At 39.3% G+C, this 19,767-nt stretch overlaps 1 protein-coding gene across 2 annotated transcripts in view; it reads left to right on the top strand.

The window, feature by feature from the left end:
• Nucleotides 1-19,767, top strand: part of LOC131138464 (glutaredoxin domain-containing cysteine-rich protein 2) — a 30,834-nt gene that overhangs the window by 8,919 nt on the left and 2,148 nt on the right. Inside the window, exons 2-5 of one of the 2 annotated variants that reach the window (XM_058087393.1) lie at nt 12,013-12,077; nt 13,770-13,956; nt 15,335-15,444; nt 18,551-18,763. In XM_058087393.1, coding sequence (XP_057943376.1) covers nt 12,021-12,077; nt 13,770-13,956; nt 15,335-15,444; nt 18,551-18,763 — 567 coding nt within the window. In that variant the 5' untranslated portion in view covers nt 12,013-12,020. Of the gene's footprint in view, nt 1-11,953; nt 12,078-13,769; nt 13,957-15,334; nt 15,445-18,550; nt 18,764-19,767 lie in introns of both variants that reach the window. The other variant, XM_058087392.1, reaches the window with a different exon arrangement.

Raw genomic sequence — 19,767 nt, 5'->3', positions numbered from 1 at the left:
GCATTTAGTGGGATATTCCGCTTACAAAGCCTGCTATTAAAACACCCAATAACGATTTATAGTGTGTAGTGAAACTACCCAGCTAGTAGCTAGCCGCTGTAGTGTGGTTAAGTAGTTCTTGGAATAATAATGTTAACAATAATGTTAATACTGTAAATAGCGTTTTTGATTCTTTTTTCTGAAGGCTTTATAGTCAGTATAGTTGGGTCCCAATATGTATATATCTGTAATATCTGTAGCTGCCTCTTTTTTTTTTAAGCTCTTTTTATATTTTTATAATGCACAGAAGACATATAAAACATTTTGTGCCATTCAGTTTGTGACAATCTGCTCCCAATTTTCTTTATTTTACTTCAAGGATTTTTTTCTTATTTGAATGAATACAAATTCCCCAGATATTCATTTAAAAAAATGGAAATGTCATCTCAATTCATTAAATTAGCCAGGGTTCAATTCCACCCTCGGCCATCTCTTTTTCGTGTTTGTCAAGCTGTAGGTCTTCAAGGGGTCCCGTATAAGCACCCCAGCTAACAAACTTGTACAATGTATGCCAAATATAAACATTTCATGTGGAAAATTGTATAAATTAGCTAACATTTCCAGTTAATTAAAAATTGTTCATTTTCCCCAAGTTAATATTTCCAAAAGTCCTCTGCTGCCATTCCCACGGCATTGGGCAGGATTGAACTAGAAATTCTCAAAAGCATACACATTGTATGAATATTGTAGCAATAGTTCTGATGCATATTAAAAGATAAATATATATTTATTCTGTTATTATATCTACTATATTGGGTGATATGATCGTAAAAGTGACTATAGGGGTGTTATTTCACGTCTAGAGGGCTCTAATGATGTTAAAAACTGTAATCAGGTTTTCTATGTACAAATAATAATAGAGGCTGCACGGTGTGCGAGTGGTTATCACGCAGGCCTCACAGCTAGGAGACCAGCTTTCAATTCCACCCTCTGTGTGGAGTTTGCATGTTCTCCCCGTGCATGCGTGGGTTTTCTCCGGGTACTCCGGTTTCCTCCCACATTCCAAAAACATGCTAGGTTAATTGGCGACTCCAAATTGTCCATAGGTATGAATGTGAGTGTGAATGGTTGTTTGTCTATATGTGCCCTGTGATTGGCTGGCGACCAGTCCAGGGTGTACCCCGCCTCTCACCTGAAGACAGCTGGGATAGGCTCCAGCACGTAGAAAATGAATGAATGAATGAAATGTCCATAGCGGCACGGCGGCAAGTGGTTAGCGCGCGTACCTCACAGCTAGGAGACCAGGGTTCAATTCCACCCTCGGCCATCTCTATGTGGAGTTTGCATGTTCTCCCCGTGCATGTGTGGGTTTTCTCCGGGTACTCCGGTTTCCTCCCACATTCCAAAAACATGCTAGGTTAATTAGCGACTCCAAATTGTCCATAGGTATGAATGTGAGTGTGAATGGTTGTTTGTCTATATGTGCCCTGTGATTGGCTGGCGACCAGTCCAGGGTGTACCCCGCCTCTCACCTGAAGACAGCTGGGATAGGCTCCAGCACCCCCGCGACCCTCGTGAGGATAAGCGGTAGAAAATGAATGAATGAATAATCTCAATAATAAAGTCAATAATAGTAATAATATACATTCCCCTTATTTCCTAATATATATATTTTTAATGCTAATAATCTGGTAGAAACATACAAAAAGAAGAGGTATAAATCTAATATCTATTGTTCCAAGAGAGTGTAGCAGCGCGTTGTTGTTGGCAACAAAGAGAACATGTCAGAGCTTTAAATAACTTTGTTGCACTCGCCCACCGGTCTGTCAAGTGGGAACTGAGTGGTGCCTTGGATCTCATTTGTTTTGCCTACATTTGATTCCGGGGGAGTCTTTTTCCACACTCTGCAACGCTCCCTCCATTTTCCTCTACGATGGCTTCTCGCTTTTAACACCCTGGTTCGCACTGTGTTTCGGGGGGGGGGGAGAAGAAGTCTGACCATTTATTTACTTTATCCTTGTTTGTCGTCTGTCGTTTGTCCTTTTCATGGATATTCGTCTTTGTCACTGAATGATTCCGTCTTGGGATCTTTTCCCTTCGTTTTTTTTCCAGATCTTACTTCCCATCTTCTTCTCTTTTTCAGGCAATAGATTATGATGATGTTTCTTGCAGAGGCACTAATTTTGTGTGTAAATGCCATGTGGTGTTTTTGTCACGGCTATATGTCCATTAATAAATTAATACCTGCCAAAAAATGGCAGATGGTTCATGTCAGAAGCACTGACCTACATTTCAAACTGAAATTGTAGCATGTGTTGCATTGAATTTTATTAATTATTATTAATTATTATTAATTTATTAAATTTAAAAAATGTAATTTTTTATTAATTTATAACCGGGTACTCCGGTTTCCTCAATAGGTCAATACAGACTCAATAGGTATGAATGTGAGTGTGAATGGTTGTTTGTCTATATGTGCCCTGTGATTGGCTGGTGACCAGTCCAGGGTGTACCCCGCCTCTCGCCTGAAGACAGCTAGGATAGGCTCCAGCATGCCCACGACCCTCGTGAGGATAAGCGTTAGAATTTGAATGAATTAATGTATATTGATTCTGTTATTATATCTACTATATCGGGTGATACAAGCGTAAAGGTGACTATAGGGGTGTTATTTTGTGTCTAGAGGGCTCTAATAATGTTAAAAACAATACAATGAATGAATGAATGTATCTTCATTCTGTTATTATATCTGCTATACCGGGTGATACAAGCGTAAAGGTGACTATAGGGGTGTTATTTTGTGTCTAGAGGGCTCTAATAATGTTAAAAACAATACAATGAATGAATGAATGTATATTCATTCTGTTATTATATCTACTATATCCGATGATACAAGCGTAAAGGTGACTATAGGGGTGTTATTTCGTGTCTAGAGGGCTCTAATAATGTTAAAAACAATACAACAATGCGATAGACATAAAGGGCAGGGCTTAACATTGACCATTTGTCTAATGACGGACTTTGAGGAGATCCATGCTAGCATGTCTATCAAAGCAAATGTGTTTTACACTTGTGAACAAATTCGGAACTTAATATTTTCTGCCATTTCTTACTAAATCCTTATCATGGCTCATGTGTTGGTTCTTGTGAAAACCGGTACTGTTGCCGTCATGCTCGTGCCTCTGACCAAGTATTCACTGCCAACATAGACAATACTCTGTAATTGGATCCATTTTCTCTCTTGAGTCCATGGCTTACTGTGAACACAACAAACTGTCAGTGTGTCGCTAATCTAGAATATTGTATTTCCCTCCATCCTCATCCTTAATTGCACGCTTGGTTTGAGTGACCTTTTTCCCTGTGTTGACCGCATGTTTCATCGTACGTTCAAACTTCTTGGCTTGGTGCATATCGCTTCACTGCCACCAGTCGACTCGGCACCACACCCCATTGCGTTTCATTGTTTTAGTCTGTCTTTGAGTGACGTGTCATCCTCTGAAGATGTTCGCGCTCTAGATTGGACACGCTTGCATGATCGCAGCCTGGCTTGTCTTTGAAAGGGAGACAAGGCCGCCTGGTTCTTTGTTTATTTATAGTCTTAAGAATGGTTCACTGTATGGATCAGATCATTTGTTTGGATCAGGCCTCTCACACACAGGAGCAATCAACCTGGGAACGGCTAAACTGGTTAACAGTATTACAAATCAATGTACTTCCTGGTTTGTTTACTTTCTGGTTGATAGGACGACTCTTCCATTCATAAACAACAAAAACAAGACCAAAAATAAGACTAATCATGATAACGATTGATTGACAAAAGGACAAAGACACAGATTGATTAATCTTTGGTTGAATGGACAATGAATGATGAGCAGGAAGATTGGACGGTCGGATTGATGAACGGAAAGACAAGTTCTATAATTTTTCTGTCTGACAGATTAGTTGTTTGATCGGACTAAAAAAACATATCAATGGACGGATGGATGAACCGATCTATTGACTTCCAATTTTATGGACAGATGGACTTTCAGACAGATGCATGGACAGACAAACTGATGATACATGTATAACGGATGGACGGACGGATGGACAGATCATTAGACAATAGGATCGACTGAGACTACAGATCATGATATGTTATATGACAGATTATATGAACTAAAAACTGATGGATGGATGGATGGATGGACAGACTGATTGAGTTATGGTAAAATGCATAGATGGACGGACGGACAGATCATTAGACAATAGGATCGACTGAGACTACAGATCATGATATGTTGTATGACAGATTATATGAACTAAAAACTGATGGATGGATGGATGGATGGACAGACTGATGGACGGATGGACATACGGACAGATTAGCTGACATAAATGAATGGACGGACATTGGGATGGACAGACTGAGTGATCATTAGATGGATGGACATACAGATACAAACAAACAGATGGAAACACATGTAAATAAATGTAAGGACAGATTGACAAGACAGGCAGATAGATGCATGACGGACAGATCATTACATGCGTGTATGGACGGAAATCGAAGACAGATGGACTTGTGTCACTCCCTTTATACCCCGAGTTTGTGTATTCCTACTTCCACTCTTTCTGTTAACTTCTTGTTGCTGATGTTACATAAAAGAAAAGGTCACTTTTACCCCATTTGGCATTTAGTGATTGACTGTACAACAGTTGGGAAAACAAAGCATAACAGTATAATACTAACTTTTGCCAATATGTTTTGAGCATCCAAGGTCATAAATATTACAAATTTGGACTCATGCAGAAACCTCTTTCTGGGTAATGGTATAATCCATCAATTTTGCTCTCTCTCTCTCATACAGGGGGGGCCTTATCTGGGGAGTTGGCTTGGATGAAATAAACATACTGGCAGGCTTTGAATGTAAAATGTTTCTGTGACACAGACACTCTGTGAAAAATGAATATTTTTGGCGTGTGAATCGCTGCTTTGTGAAACAATCTTTGATTCAAATAAATATACGTCATTATTTGCGTGTAGAAAATATTGTTCACATTTCATGTGACAACTATTTAAATATGTGATAAAGCATTCCCTTTAAGGGGATGTCCTCAATTTTATATTGATGTGATCGACTCTCGAAGCCAGGGGTCTCAAACACACGGCCCGCGGACACTAGTTTAAGGCCCCCGCCTTGATATGAAAGTTTAATGTTAGTGCGGCCCACGCAAGTTTGATATGGATGCTGTATGGCAGGGGTGCTCATTAAGTCGATCGCGATCTACCGGTCGATCGCGGAGGTGGTACTGGTCGATCGCTGGTCGGTCGCGGCGTGACATTAAAAAAAATATCATCCTCGCATCAATGCCGTCACTTGATTGATATACAGGGCAGCTATTCAGATGACAACTGAATGTTGCCCTTCGGGCGACCAATCAAATCAAACAACGTCTCTAAGTGCAGCAGAACTTACGATGTCAGCCTATAATCCATCCCCGTTACTTGATTGACATACAGGACAACCAGTCAGATGACAACTGAATTTTGACCTTTAGGTCACCGCTCATGCGTAAACAGCGATGCAAAGTGCTAAGCTAGTCGGCGAATTGCGTCAGATTTTAAGCCCTCGCTAAAGTTTATGGTCACTAAAATGAGTGAAGGAGCTGGACCAAGTAAAAAGGCAAAAAACATATCACTTCCATACGGAATGGGAGGTGGACTTTTTTTTCACAATGTCTTTTTCGAAGTGCGTTTGCCTCATATGCCATTCTACCATCGCAGTACCAAAGAAGGGAAATGTGGAGTAATGTGGAGGTAATTACAAAAAATGTTAATAGTTAATTATGTGTGTTTTGCAATATTGGCTCATTTGGTTATGTAAGGTACATCAACATACATTGTACGTACAAATAATCCTCAATACATTTGAAAATAAATAGATGTTTTGCATTTTTGTAGTGGGTAGATCATTTTGACTCGGTCATTTTAAAAGTAGCTCGCATGCTGAAAAAGTGTGAGCACCCCTGCTGTATGGTATCATGTACCCAGAAAAAATTATTACGTTTGATTAATGTTCATGTTAAAGGTTAAATAACTGTTAATAGTTATCCTCCCTATCCGTGTGGAAGTGGTAAGTTTTTGGCTATTTAAGTTTAAAGGAAATAACTTGAAGGCTACCATTTAGGTCGCTAGCTCTGTAGTTTGCGAGTTCATTTTAATCTGAAAAAAATAATTTGTCTACCCACCAACTATATGTGGTTTCTTAAGTTTTTATTATTTGGTGTTTTATTATTATTATTATATTTATTTATTACTGATTGGTTGATTTTCTTTATTCTTGATTTGTTTATTTATTTTTCATCTTATTTTGTGCAGAAAAATTAAAATTAAGATATTTGAGAACAGTGGAATGTTTTATCAGAGCTTTTATTGTAGAAAATCGGAACCAAAGCACTGAAAAAGTTTGTATATTTTTCTGTTTTTAATAAATGCGTGGTTTTTTTTTTTTTTGAAAACCTGATGCGGCCCAGCCTTGCCCAGACCCTAGCTCCTGTGGCCCCCAGGATAAATTGAGTTTGAGACCCCTGCTCTAAGCTAATTCCACTCTAAGTGCTGCACGCAAAAGGGTGAAAATTTGTCATGGCATACGTTGTTAAGGCTGGGGTTATTATTATTATTCCACTCCAACGAGACCCGCGAAAAAGAGTCACGCGGATCCGCTTGAGAGCCCGTATGTGATTTTATACTCTGTGGTGAAATTTCTCACACAACTCAATGTACTTTACCAAAACATCCACTATAACTTTAGGCCTTTATCACCACAGAATTTGGTATACACCAGTAGAGTACTGAGAGTAGACCAAAGCATTTTGACCACAAATCATTTGAGGCAACACAAATGTCATTGACAATCATGTGTCAAAAAAAGTTAGGACACCCCATAAGTTATTTAATTTGATTAAAACATAAATGGATTGTCATTCAAAGGGAAATCTGTTCCCCCTCAGCAACTTTTTTAAAGGGAACATTTCAACTTCTTTATCTTAATTACTATGTCAATCAAAATGATAGACCGATAAGCTTGCTAAGGCACATTTCAGGCTTATTATACAGTAATTAGCTGAAGGCTAGTGCTCAGTTTTTTTTTTTTAGCTCATGCAGAAACAAGCAGCCAGACCTCTCCACTTCATCTTCAGGACTTAAGAAAAATCTCACACAGAGGCACAACCTGGAACCTAGAACCTGGAATACCTACTTTCACAGTTTTTAGCATTTTTTCAACACGATGGTTCAATGGCGATGCAATCCAGACTAGGCACGGGCCGGTTATCCAGACTCAACTGTGAATTTCAATGAATTATAATTCTATATCAATAAACAGAATATTTAGCAGAAAACCTGTTTATGACTTTCTAAATACGGGTTTTGACATTAGAAACCTGGAGACATGAAGTAACAACCCTATAGTCACTTTTATACTTATATAACTTATAGTCATAAGTTATAGACTTATAGTCATGTGTCATTTTCCCGCGTCTATCTGTTTGTGTTCAAAATAACTTGAAAACTTCCGAATGCATTTCGATGATATTTTCAGGAATTGTCGGAAATGGGATATGGAAGAACTGAGTACATTTTGATTCAGATCACCATCTTGATCTAGGAATGTTTTTTTAAAGGATTCTTTAACATTTTGTTGTGAATCACAATATGAGAGGGTGCGCTCTCTGAGTGCTTGTCTACTTAATTACCGTATTTTCTGGACTATAAGTTGCTCCGGAGTATAAGTCGCACAAGGCAAAAAATGCATAATTAGGTATAAAAAAAATACACAAGTCGCACTGGAGCATAAGTCGCATTTTTTGCGGGTAATTTATTTTAACTACTTGACCAAAACAGACATTACGTCCTCTTAGAATGCAAGTTCTAACATTAATAAAAGAATAGAGTAGAACAGTAAGATATGCTAACACAATGGTTATTCAGCTACATAAAAAATAAATATGAACAGAAAAGGTGTCCAGTGTTTATGTAACATAAACACTTTTTTCATTTATAAGTCGCTCTGGAGTTTAAGTCGCAGGAACAGCCAACCTAAGAAAAAAAGTACGACTTATAGTCCGGAAAATTCAGTCGATTACCGTATTTTCTAGATTATAAGTCGCTCCGGACTATAAGTCGCACAAGGTCAAAAATGCATAATTAAGTAGAAAAAACATACATAAGTCGCACTTTTTTTCATTGATAAGTCACTCTGGAGCATAAGTCGCAGGAGCAGCCAACCTATGAAAAAAAGTATGACTTATAGTCCGGAAAATATGGTATTTGGACGGTCATGATTCTTTTTTCAGTCGATTACCGTATTTTCTAGATTATAAGTCACTCCGGACTATAAGTCGCACAAGGTCAAAAATGCATAAATAAGTAGAAAAAAAACATACATAAGTCACACTTTTTTCATTTATAAGTCACTCTGGAGTATAAGTCGCAGGAACAGCCAACCTATGAAAAAAAGTACGACTTATAGTCTGGAAAATACAGTATTTGGACGATCATGATTCTTTTTTCAGTCGATTACCGTATTTTCTAGATTATAAGTCGCTCCGGACTATAAGTCACACAAGGTCAAAAATGCATAATTAAGTAGAAAAAAACATACATAAGTCGCATTTTTCATTTTATTTTTAATTTATTTTAAGGGCGGCATGGCGGTCTAGTGGTTAGCGCGTAGACCTCACAGCGAGGAGACCAGGCTTCAATTCCACCTTCTGCCATCTCTGTGTGGAGTTTGCATGTTCTCCCCCGTGCATGCGTGGGTTTTCTCCGGGTACTCCGGTTTCCTCCCACATTCCAAAAACATGCTAGGTTAATTAGCGACTCCAAATTGTCCATAGGTATGAATGTGAGTGTGAATGGTTGTTTGTCTATATGTGCCCTGTGATTGGCTGGCCACCAGTCCAGTCACAGGAACAGCCAACCTATGAAAAAAAGTACGACTTATAGTCCGGAAAATACGGTATTATGTTTTGAGGGGGCGATATTGGAACAGGGATATAGATGACTCTACTAACGGTATGAAAAGTCAGGGCTTTGTCCTTCCATTTGTACATGGCAGCCACTACTTTATCATATCTATGTCATTTCTCTTGCTGTGTGCTGTGGTGCCGAAAAGTCGGCGTGAGTAAGAATTGAAGCTAACACGAGTACATCCAGTTCTACATTTGAATGAAACTATTAATTTAATCTTTTCCCCCTCCTGCAACCTTCAGTCGGGATGTCTTGTCTCCTGACATGAGTTCAGATACATATGGTCGTCCTCTCACATCCATCAACAGTCCATCACTCGTCTCTGTATCTCTCCTTGGTTGCCCTCGTAGTCTCATCCATCTCATTTTTCTTCCCCTTACTTCCATCTGTCTTTTCATCTTTTACTCCCCCCTCCTCCCCTTTCCCTGTCTACCCGCTCATATTCCTCCTTCCTGTCACAAAGCCGCCTCCAGGCAGAGCCCGAGTGGGAAAAGTAGAAGTAAAGTTTGGTGCACAGAGAGTATGATTTTTTTTTTTCTGTGTGTGTGTGTGTGTGTCGTTGCTAAAAATGACAGAAGCTAATAATAGCCTGTTTGGATTGACACTTCCAGAGAACTATTAATATAACAATAGTTTTGTTATTGCAGTGATGTAGAACAGAACTGCAGTCTTCTGCGTTTCCCCTTGAGAATGCATCCAAAATAGCACAGTAGGTGTCATTGAACTGAGTGAGAGGTTCACCTCTTTCTTGTTTGGCTTTGTAGGATTTACTCATGCGTAGTGAAAGTACACAAACACAGAATGTGGCCAAGGAGACAAAATGAGAAAAGCAGAAGCTTAAAATGATTTAGAATGTTGATGATGTCTCCGTGTATTAATATATTTATACCACAAATCCAAACAGTAACTATCGGGAATTTAATTTCATGTTCTTTAATGAGTCAAGTAAATGATACAAGTGGGTGGGTAGTCCGATTTTCGCAAAGTGGAGGCTGTAGCTTCACATAATTTTCTGAGACACAAAACAGGTGCTGTGCTATGTAATGTACTTGTTGATAAGTGTCCTTATTTCTAAAATCATAATTTCATTCATTCATTCATTTTCTACCGCTTTTTCCTCACGAGGGTCGCGGGGGGTGCTGGAGCCTATCCCAGCTGTCTTCGGGCGAGAGGCGGGGTACACCCTGGACTGGTGGCCAGCCAATCACAGGGCACATATAGACAAACAACCATTCACACTCGCATTCATACCTATGGACAATTTGGAGTGGCCAATTAACCTAGCATGTTTTTGGAATGTGGGAGGAAACCGGAGTACCCGGAGAAAACCCACGCATGCACGGGGAGAACAAATCATAATTTATAATTTTTTTTTATTCATTAATCTTCAAACAGCTAAAATAATGCACAAGGCTAAAAATAACCATTCATTCATTTTCTACCGCTTAATTGTTGTATTGTTTTTAACATTACTAGAGCCCTCTAGAAACAAAATAACACCCCTATAGTCACCTTTACGCTTGTATCGCCCGATATAGTAGATATAATAACAGAATGAATATACATTCATTCATTCAAATTCTTAACGATTATCCTCACGAGGGTGGTGGGCGTGCTGCAGCCTATCCCAGCTGTCTTCGGGCGAGAGGCGTAGTACACCCTGGACTGGTTGCCAGCCAATCACAGGGAACATATAAATAAATAAATAAAAAAACATTATTTAAATACATTTTTAAAAATTACAAAAATAAATTACAAAAATTATATTAGGAAAGCAGGAAGTGAACAAATGTAACAGTTACTGATTGTAAAAGTACCAGATGGAGGGGTAGGATTTAATAAGCTTTGCTTCTTCCTACTCCTTTTGGACATGTGGAACTGTGAACTGATTATGTGATGCATTCAATTGTAATCTGATGCATGTTCAAATGAAATAAAACCATTACCATTACCATTACCTTGTGGTCAAATATAGCTACATTTTCCTATCCACTTTCTCATGCATTCCAAATCATTATTAAAGTTCAAAATTCAGTTGTTGTATACATTCATTCATTTTCTACCGCTTTTCCTCACGAGGGTCGCGGGGGGTGCTGGAGCCTATCCTAGCTGTCTTTGGGCGTGAGGCGGGGTACACCCTGGACTGGTCGCCAGCCAATCATAGGGCACATATAAATAAAAAAAATAATAAACATTAGTTAAATAAATTTAATTTTTTTTTAAAAATAAATTAAAAAATATATATTAGGAAAGCAGGAAGTGAACAAATGTAACAGTTACTGATTGTAAAAGTACCAGATGGAGGGGTAGCATTTAATAAGCTTTGCTTCTTCCTACTCCTTTTGGACATGTGGAACTGTGAACTGATTATGTGATGCATTCAATTGTAATCTGATGCATGTTCAAATGAAATAAAACCATTACCATTACCATGACCTTGTGCTCAAATATAGCTACATTTTCCTATCCACTTTCTCATGCCTTCCGAATCATTATTAAAGTTCAAAATTCAGTTGTCGTATACAATGAGTTGATATTTACAATTCAACGCTGTCGCACTCACACCTGTACAGTTGACAGTTGACAGGCCGTTACGTTTGCATCACACAAATGTGTACACACCATGTAATACACACACACACACACACACACAAGCAGTAGCTTTGACACTATAGCTTCTATTCTAGCCGTCGTCATTATTGTTTAATAATGACAGGGCTTCTGGTTTCCACACTGCCCTTTTGTAACTCCATCCACGTGTGAATAATTCAACGTGCTTACCAATAAAAATGGGCCAATGGCTGCTATTGTTAAGCTCAGGAGGCAGGACATAAACACACATATATATATATATATATTTATATTGACAAAAATAATAAGAAGGGCTCCGTACACCCACCTTCTTACTCACTGCTCTTCAACAGGACTCTCATTCCCTCCTGTGTTCTCTTCCTGTTGCAGTTCATCACTGCAGCTCTCAGCGGATGGACTGACTGACTTGCTCTTTTGCTTCTTATCAGCCGCCGTCATGGAGGAACCACAGAGGAAAAAGAGTCAACGGCACGAGGGCGCCAAGCCGAGAAAGGTACGTCACCCAAGGGAGCGTCTACAAATGCTTCACAAAGCCGAGAATGCTTGTTGATGGTTAGCATTCATTCATGCAAAAAGGTTGAGCTCAAAAACAAAGTAGCAACTCGTGTTTTGCATCACAAAATTGGCATGAAACCCACTCAATTGGACCCCACCCAGTGAGTGATGAGCATCTGGTAAATGCTATGATATGCTGTGATGTGTTCAAGACTGATACCATATTTATGAAAGAAACTACGACCCAACAATTGAACAAATGCTCCAATATGCTGGTGTATGAGGAAGTGATCCACAAGGAGATGGCCGATTGTGGAATTGAACTCTGGTCTCCTAGCTATGAGGCCCGCGTGATAACCACTTGTACACTGTGAGGCCCGCGTGATAACCACTTGTACACTGTGCAGCCTCTATTATTATTTAAACATAGAAAACCTGATTACAGTTTTTAACATTATAAGAGCCCTCTAGACATGAAATAGCACCCCTATAATAACAGAATGAATATACATTCATTCATTGTACCGCTTATCCTCATGAGGGTCGTGGGGGTGCGGGACTGGTGGCCAGCCAATCACAGGGCACATATAGACAAACAACCATTCACACTCACATTCATACCTATGGACAATTTGCAGTCGCTAATTAACCTAGCATGTTTTTTGGAATGTGGGAGGAAACCGGAGTACCCGGAGAAAACCCACACATGCACGGGGAGAACATGCAAACTCCACACAGAGGGTGGAATTGAATGCTGGTCTCTTAGCTGTGAGGCCCGCGTGATAACCACTTGCACACTGTGCAGCCTCTATTATTATTTGAACATAGAAAACCTGATTACAGTTTTTAACACCATTAGAGCCCTCTATACATGAAATAGCACCCCTATAGTCACATTTACGCTCTTATCACCCAATGTAGTAGATATAATAACAGAATAAATATATATTTATACATACAATGAGTATGCTTTTGAGAATTTCTACTTTACAGAGGACTTTAGGATATTAACTTGGGGAAATTGAACAATTTTCTTGGAATTGAATGATAATTAACTGGATGCCCGAGTCACCTAAACTGAGTCACTGAGTCACCTAACCCTGAGAAAACCCACACTTGCAGGGGGAGGGGGAGCGGGGGGGGGGGGGGGGGGGGGGGGGGACATGCAAACTCCACACAGAGATGGCCGATTGTGGAATTGAACTGTGGTCTCCTAGCTGTGAGGCCCGCGTGATAACCACTCGAACACTGTGCAGCCTCTATTATTTGAAAAACCTGATTACAGTTTTTAACATTATTAGAGCCCTCTAGACATGAAATAGCACCCCTATAATAACAGAGTGAATATACATTCATTCATTTTCTACCGCTTAGCTGGAGTCACCTAAACCGCCTCGTCTCGATACGAAGTTTGTTTAAAACTAGTCATCTCTAACATGTGTCAATCATTTTACACCCCAAAAAAACTTTTTTTGGTGGGAAAATGATACTCCTCTACAGTTTTATTCCGTGTTTAAAACTGCATGACAGGATGGATGAAATGGGCCGTACATGGCACATGAAAGCTGCTTTGATTATTATGCATGTACTGCAGATCAAACCATTCCCTTTCAACTGCCAAGCAACCACCAATCACTTTGAATCCAACCGACTCCTAACATAAAGCAACATCCTGTTCCTAAACCACCAGGTGAGGTTCAAGCTGGCGTCGTCTTACAGCGGCCGCGTGCTCAAGCACGTGTACGAGGACGGGCAGGAGCTGGACAGCCCAGAGGAGAAATACCCTCACAGCTTCCTCGGCGGAAATATGGCACCGCCTGGCCACCTGGGGGTGGAGCAGCTTTGCGGCTATGACCGGCCTTTGTCGGCCCAGCAGGGTATGTTGTTACCGCTCCGCCGTGTAATATGGACGCATGTACTTAGGAGGGCCTCTGACTTGGCTGCGAGCAGCAGAGGTCATTGCATAGCTTTCTTTTTCTCTGCATGAATGAAACTGTGTTGCTGTGATAGTAATGACATCATGCATATTCAGGAAACCACGTATGATGCAGTACAGTACGTACACGCTACATTAGGTACACTATTTAAGCCATACTGCACAGTGTGCCTAATATTAGTCTCTTTAGGAACACTTCCCATCATGGCACAGTGCAGTTTTATAACCATTCATTGGTTCCAGACCCAATCATAATAATTCCTTATTTATACATAGAAAACCTGTTTATGGTTTTTAACATTATTAGAGACCTCTAGACATGAAATAACACCCCTATAATAACAGAATGAATATACATTCATTCATTTTCGTGGGTGCTGGAGCCAAGGCGGGGTACACCCTGGACTGGTGGCCAGCCAATCACAGGGCACATATAGACAAACAACCATTCACACTCACATTCATACCTATGGACAATTTGGAGTCGCTAATTAACCTAGCATGTTTTTGGAATGTGTGAGGAAACCCACGCATGCACGGGGAGAACATGCAAACTCCACACAGAGATGGCCGATGGTGGAATTGAACCCTGGTCTCCTAGCTGTGAGGTCTGCGTGCTAACCACTCGTCCGCCGTGCCGCCAGACCCAACCATGATAAGATAGTTCCTTATTTATACATCTATTATTTGAGCATAGAAAACCTGTTTACAGTTTTTAACATTATTAGAGCCCTCTAGACATGAAATAACACCCCTATAATAACAGAATGAATATACATTCATTCATTTTCTACCGCTTATCCTCACGAGGGTCGCAGGGGTGCTGGAGCCTATCCCAGCTGTCTTCGGGCAAGAGGCGGGGTATCTACTATATCGGGTGATACAAGCGTAAAGGTGACTATAGGGGTGTTATTTTGTGTCTAGAGGGCTCTAATAATGTTAAAAACAATACAATAAATGAATGAATGTATATTCATTCTGCTATTATATCTACTATATCGGGTGATACAAGCGTAACGGTGACTGTAGGGGTGTTATTTTGTGTCTAGAGGGCTCTAATAATGTTAAAAACAATACAATAAATGAATGAATGTATATTCATTCTGTTATTATATCTACTATATCGGGTGATATAGATATCGAAAAAAAGTCACCAAAAGTAAAAGTGTCTTGTTATTTAAAAAGTAACCGAGGTTGGCTATTGGTTGGCCTTGACTACTTATGCAGCATATGTGCTGTTTTGGGGGGGCGAGAGGACCAAGCAATCTGCGGTCCAGGTTCTCACTGTAGCGTGACAAGATGTTTTGTTGTGTGTCCAGGTGTCAATGCTCCAACAGGGCTCATCGCCCAGAGAATAAACGTGTACAGAGGACCGGGAGGCTACACGGCTGCTGTGGGCCAAAACCGCCAAGCAGATGGAGACGCCGACGTAAGCTTTGCAGCTAAATGGTGTAGTGGTGTAGTGGAGTAGTGACATGAATTCATTCAAATGTGCACATATTTTTTACTACAGTCTTTACTCAGTAACCCATAACATTAAAAGTAATGACTCAGAGATGCACAATTTGGTCATTTAACCCAAAGTTTCAGTAAATCTGTGCATAAAAAGCCCATAAAACTTTCATCATGCATGAAATCACACGAGACCTCGGCAAATCCCACGAGATCTTAGCTCAGCAAGCATGAACGGATTAAGTCTGGACTTTTTTGCAACACTTATGCAAAAAAGATGTCCATGCACCTCAGGAAAATGTTTATTATTATGCACATTTGACAAGGTCAAACAATTCCTTGTTGTCAAGTTTATTCATTCATTTTCTACCGCTTATCCTCACAAAGGTCGCGGGGGGTGCTGGAGCCTATCCCAGCTGTCTTCGGCCGAGAGGCGGGGTACACCCTGGACTGGTGGCCAGCCAATCACAGGGCACATATAGACAAACAACCATTCACACTCACATTCATACCTAAGTTTCAGGAAAATATTTGTTCCTGACTAAAATTTTGAGAAAAATACATTACATTACAATACAAATACATTTCAAGCATTAGAGCCCTCTAAATTTGAAATAACACCCCCATAGTCACTTTACCAACGACCATTCACACTCACATTCATACCTATGGACAATTTGGAGTCGCTAATTAACCTAGCATGTTTTTGGAATGTGGGAGGAAACCGGAGTACCTGCAGAAAACCCACGCATGCACGGGCAGAACATGCAAACTCAAGGGTGGAATTGAACCTTGGTCTCCTAGCTGTGAGGTCTGCACACTAACCACTAGAGTGCTGCGCAGCCCCCTGTCTTTCATCAGAAAAAAAAGGTTTAGTAAACAGCAAAATAACATAGCTAAGTTTCAGGAAAATATCTGTTCCTGACTAAAAAAAAATTGAAAAATACATTACATTACAATACAAATACATTTCAAGCATTAGAGAAAACCCACGCATGCACGGGGAGAACATGCAAACTCTACACAGAGATGGCCGAGGGTGGAATTGAACTCGGGTCTCCTAGCTGTGAGACCTGTACGCTAACCACGCATCCGCCTTGTGCCTGTTGTCAAGTTATATATGCAAATATAATTATAATTAAGGTATATTGTATGGCTAATAATTATTATTAATATATTACATATCATATTTTTTATGAGATTTGTATTAATATTTCAACAAATTAACAATTAAATAGATTATTGATTATTGTATTATTCCTTACTGGTATATATATATTTTGGCATTATTTCATATTAAGTGTGTCAGACAGAGAGAGCTTGAGAGACATTATTTTGAAATATAAATATATATAAACAAATAAATATTTGTAATAAATTACATACGCTTACATAACGGGGTGATAAATAAGACCTCAGTTCTAAATGTTACAGCTTATAAAAGCAACTTCCATGTAGACAATTAGCAGGGAAACACAACAACAAGAAGCAAATTGTCCATGTGACAGGATGTCGGCACTTTGGTGACAGCGGCTTCATTAGAGAGAGGTCAACCACTTCGCCCGCTGGCTTAGTGTCAGCTTCATTTCCCCTCACAAAGCCACGCTTCGTCTCCGACGCCGCACGGAAAGTTATCACGTTTATCAGGAAAAGACAGCAATGTGGATTTACGGACGGAGTTGGATGTCTTATGGAGGGCATTTAGGATTCAAAAGACTTGGCTCCTTGCTCCTTCTTGTCCAATCACAGCCAATCACAGGGCACATATAGACAAACAACCATTCACACTCACATTCATACCTATGGACAATTTGGAGTCGCCAATTAAATCCACTCCAGTTGTTTTACAGTGTTATAATTTCTTCATCACACCCTTTGTCAGTCTCTCTCGTTTGTTTTCACTCTCAGTGTCACTTTATTCACAAATTAGCTTGAGCTTTGCTTGAGCGTCATCGGGTGATACAAGCGTAAAGGTGACTATAGGGGTGTTATTTTGTGTCTGGAGGGCTCTAATAATGTTAAAAACAATACAATGAATGAATGAATGTATATTAATTATGTTATTATATTTACTATATTGGGTGATACAGGCGTAAAGGTGACTATAGGGGTGTTATTTTGTGTCTGGAGGGCTCTAATAATGTTAAAAACAATACAATGAATGAATGAATGTATATTAATTATGTTATTATATTTACTATATCGGGTGATACAGGCGTAAAGGTGACTATAGGGGTGTTATTTTGTGTCTAGAGGGCTCTAATAATGTTAAAAACAATACAGTGAATGTATATTCATTCTGTTACTATATCGACTATATCGGGTGATACAGGCGTAAAGGTGACTATATGGGTGTTATTTTGTGTCTGGAGGGCTCTAATAATGTTAAAAACAATACAATGAATGTATATTCATTCTGTTATTATATCTTCTATATCGGGTGATACAGGCGTAAAGGTGACTATAGGGGTGTTGTTTTGTGTCTAGAGGGCTCTAATAATGTTAAAAACAATACAATAAATGTATATTCATTCTGTTATTATATTTACTATATCGGGTGATACAGGCGTAAAGGTGACTATAGGGGTGTTATTTTGTGTCTAGAGGGCTCTCATAATGTTAAAAACAATACAATAAATGTATATTCATTCTGTTATTATATCTGCTATATCGGGTGATACAAGCGTAAAGGTGACATAGGGGTGCTATTTTGTGTCTAGAGGGCTCTAATAATGTTGAAAACAATACAATGAATGAATTAATGTATATTCATTCTGTTATTATATCTACTATATCGGGTGATACAAGCGTAAATGTGACTATAGGGGTGTTATTTTGTGTCTGGAGGGCTCTAATAATGTTAAATACAATACAATGAATGAATGAATGTATGTTCATTCTGTTATTATATCTACTATATCAGATGATACAAGCGTAAGGGGACTATAGGGGTGTTGTTTTGTGTCTAGAGGGCTCTAATGTTAAAAACAATACAATGAATGCATGAATGAGTCTGAAATTACTGCTCTGTATTAAATACAAACACATGACATATTATTGTCTATATTCTGATTCCCCCTTAGTCGTCGGTGTTGGACTTCGGGAAGATCATCATCTACACCAGCAACCTGCGTGTGATACGAGCACCGATGAAGAAGGCTGAAATGTTGCGCCACTACACGGCGCCCCCTGTGGCCTCGGAGGGCTATCTGCAGGCTCGTGAACGCGGCAGCAGGAGGCGACCTAAAGCTCTTTGTAGGCAGGAGGGAGATCAGAAACAGATGACACACACCGAGGTAATAATCCTTGTTCTAAAGTATTCCCAGTAGGGCGGTAGAAATATTTATCACCTTGTTTTTTTGTTGATCGCTCTCCTCTGTGGCACCCCACCGCATCCTCCACTGTTCCCTCTAAAGAAATTACAAACTGTGTGCGGCTATATTATATACCGTAATGTCAAAGTGCTCACACAGGGGTGCTTATTCTCACCCCGACATTCTTTCAAATGTTCCTTTGCAGCACTCCCCTCCCACTCACAAGCAGAAAAAGTGAAATTCAGCTGTTTTTTTTTTTTTGCTAGAAATTGGCAAACCCTTCCCTCTCTCTTTTCTTTGGCGTAAAGGTGACTATAGGGGTGTTATTTTGTGTCTAGAGGGCTTTAATAATGTAAGAAGCAATACAATGAATGAATGAATGTATATTGATCCTGTTATTATATCTGCTATATCGGGTGATACAAGCGTAAAGGTGACTATAGGGGTGTTATTTTGTGTCTAGAGGGCTCTAATAATGTTAAAAACAATACAATGAATGAATGAATGTATATTCATTCTGTTATTATATTTACTATATCGGGTGATAGAGGCGTAAAGGTGACTATAGGGGTGTTATTTTGTGTTTAGAGGGCTCTAATGATGTTAAAAACAATACAATAAATGTATATTCATTCTGTTATTATATCTGCTATATCGGGTGATACAAGCGTAAATGTGACTATAGGGGTGTTATTTTGTGTCTAGAGGGCTCTAATAATGTTAAAAACAATACAATGAATGTATATTCATTCTGTTATTATATCTGCTATATCGGATGATACAAGCGTAAAGGTGACTATAGGGGTGTTATTTTGTGTCTAGAGGGCTCTAATAATGTTAAAAGCAATACAATGAATGAATGAATGTATATTCACTCTGTTATTATATTTACTATATCGGGTGATACAGGCGTAAAGGTGACTATAGGGGTGTTATTTTGTATCTGGAGGGCTCTAATAATGTTAAAAACAATACAATGAATGAAT

This window comes from Doryrhamphus excisus, chromosome 11 (assembly GCF_030265055.1).
Source record: "Doryrhamphus excisus isolate RoL2022-K1 chromosome 11, RoL_Dexc_1.0, whole genome shotgun sequence".
Taxonomy (NCBI): domain Eukaryota; kingdom Metazoa; phylum Chordata; class Actinopteri; order Syngnathiformes; family Syngnathidae; genus Doryrhamphus; species Doryrhamphus excisus.
Note: the sequence above shows the minus strand (reverse complement) of the source record. Positions and strands in the feature narration are given on the sequence as shown.